The sequence below is a fragment of the Stylophora pistillata genome, chromosome 9 (genome assembly GCF_964205215.1).
Source record: "Stylophora pistillata chromosome 9, jaStyPist1.2, whole genome shotgun sequence".
Lineage (NCBI taxonomy): Eukaryota > Metazoa > Cnidaria > Anthozoa > Scleractinia > Pocilloporidae > Stylophora > Stylophora pistillata.
The window spans coordinates 1,055,655-1,057,700 of record NC_142527.1 but is presented as its reverse complement, the minus strand read 5'-3'; the positions used below and the strand labels follow the sequence as shown (position 1 = coordinate 1,057,700).

Sequence of the window (2,046 nt, the reverse complement as noted above, 5' to 3'; positions counted from 1 at the left end):
TTCGCAACTCGTCCGTGACGTATGGTGGATCACAAGGGTAGAAACTGAAATGTAAAAATTTGTTACATTATAAATAATCTGATATTTTTTTGCGGTGGAGAGTAGACAGATATCATGTATCAGTTACATGCCTAAATTAGACACCCTTACAAGATTACCTCCCCTGCAAACCTAAATCGGACCGATAAACCCTGGCAACGAGAACAGTTCCGAGAATCGTCGCGTCGCCCATCGAAACCATTCTATAGAGAACTTTGGGCTCATCCACGGTGTAAAAACCTGTGAAGCTCACTAGTGACGTAAAACAAAGACAACAAAACACTATAAACAATAGCGTACAGCAAAGCAATACCTCATGAAACAAAGAAAACCTCGTCATGCGTCAGGTTTTTACACCGAGGATGACCCGAACTTTCTTCCCTGGTTTCTTCCGAGTTGCGTGTAATAAAAAGAGTAAGCGTATCAACAAACTTGTAATAACAACTGAAAAAGGAAGTCTACCAAAGACAGAAGACATAACTAATAGACAATTTTTTAATAAAATTTTTACTTACCCTCGGCGAAAGTCCATATGGGCTCTAATGGAGTCAAACATTAGATCGATGAACACGTCGGCATTCTCTGCTTTTGGGCCAAGAAACCAAGTTCCAACAGCAGCCCATGGCTTTGTTACATCATCGCTAACGTCGCGTTTGGAGAAAATGCCACGTCTATGGGTGAACATGGGCGGTTTTCCCTTACCCTTCTGTTTTTCTTTTCCTCCGTTACGCGACGTTTTCTTTCTGGGGTTAAACATTGCTTGTTTGGGTGCAACTGCGCACTGCTCCAATGTCTTCTAGTAAATCACGAATGAACACCGTGAGACCTAAAAAAAAAATGCACATTAATTACAAACAAACAGAGAGAACAAGGGAAATAAAAACGCAGCAAATTAAATAAAAAAATCGATGTTGCTTTCAGCAAAGGTAAGTCTGAATTTTGCAATGTTTAAGGTGATGGTATTAAAACTACGGGAATAATGTTAAAAATTGCGTGATAAAATAGGTAGATTGAACATAAATATAACTACCTTGGTGCTTTCGAAGTCGCTAGACCAATCTTACTTGATTGTTGACCGAACTGAATAAATTAACAACACAACTAGCTTTTGTAATGAACAAAGGCGCGATCAAGCCCACCTACTTAAATCACTGAGGGAATTGGACATAAAAAAAGACGGCAGCTTTCAAGGCAACAACGTGTTATCAACTGCTGTACAACGTTCAATTCGTAACCCTTTCTCTATCGTGTTTTGGAATTGTTTGCTTTGAGATTTTTACTTCAGTATGCAGAACGCTTGCAGCTGCACGTACCGTCACGGTAATTCTGGCATGCAAGCCCTGCATCAAATTAAATCAGCACGCTTTTTAATTCAATAATTAGGAAGAACGATTCCTAAATTTTATAGTTAGGAATATCGATTAAAACCTACCTAAAGCTTTCTCCTAGTTCGGTTCGCTCGACGACTTTACCCAGTGTAGCGATCGCTTGGCTTAACGCTGGTCTCTTAAACACCTCTGAGACAATAGGCCAAAGAAACTTTTCGCCACTCTTGATCAACATTACCTCTCTATGGATTGTTTGTTTGTTTTTTTTTTGTTTTGTTTTTTTTAAGTTGAAAAGGTCATTTATCCAGTCTGCTTTTATGCATTATGACTATGAAATTTCTTATTCGCCTATCCAGTATTTATCAAATTTGTTCGCGCTTAGATCAAACACAAATTATCTTGGAATACTGAAAGATGGCAGATCGCTTCAAAGCTATTTTGCAGATTAACCAACATTGCACACCAAGGGCACCACATGATGCATGCTTCTTCCAGCTCGTCAGCTAGCACACTTATTAATAGCTTGTAATTTTTCTCACGCCTGTTTCAGATTTCGAGGCAATTGCAAAATATTTTTAAGCTTAAATGGTTATACAGGATAAAACTCAATTAGAAATCTCTAAGGGGTTGTATCAAACGTGTTTTTAAGATTCCATGAACGTAATTTTAACTTTTATTC

At 38.3% G+C, this 2,046-nt stretch overlaps 1 protein-coding gene across 2 annotated transcripts in view; it reads right to left on the bottom strand.

Annotated features, from left to right (window-relative positions):
* The window catches only part of LOC111326727 (uncharacterized), a 13,362-nt gene extending 11,750 nt beyond the window's left edge, over positions 1–1,612 (bottom strand). The window contains exons 1-3 of one of the 2 annotated variants that reach the window (XM_022930815.2): positions 1,472–1,612; positions 555–865; positions 1–44 (exon numbers count right to left, since the gene is read on the bottom strand). The exon at positions 1–44 is cut by the window's left edge and continues 104 nt beyond it. In XM_022930815.2, the coding sequence (XP_022786550.2) occupies positions 1–44; positions 555–796 (286 nt within the window). In that variant the 5' untranslated portion in view covers positions 797–865; positions 1,472–1,612. Of the gene's footprint in view, positions 45–554; positions 866–1,069; positions 1,209–1,471 lie in introns of those variants that run through there. The other variant, XM_088734345.1, reaches the window with a different exon arrangement.
* Positions 1,613–2,046: the final 434 nt, after the last annotated feature.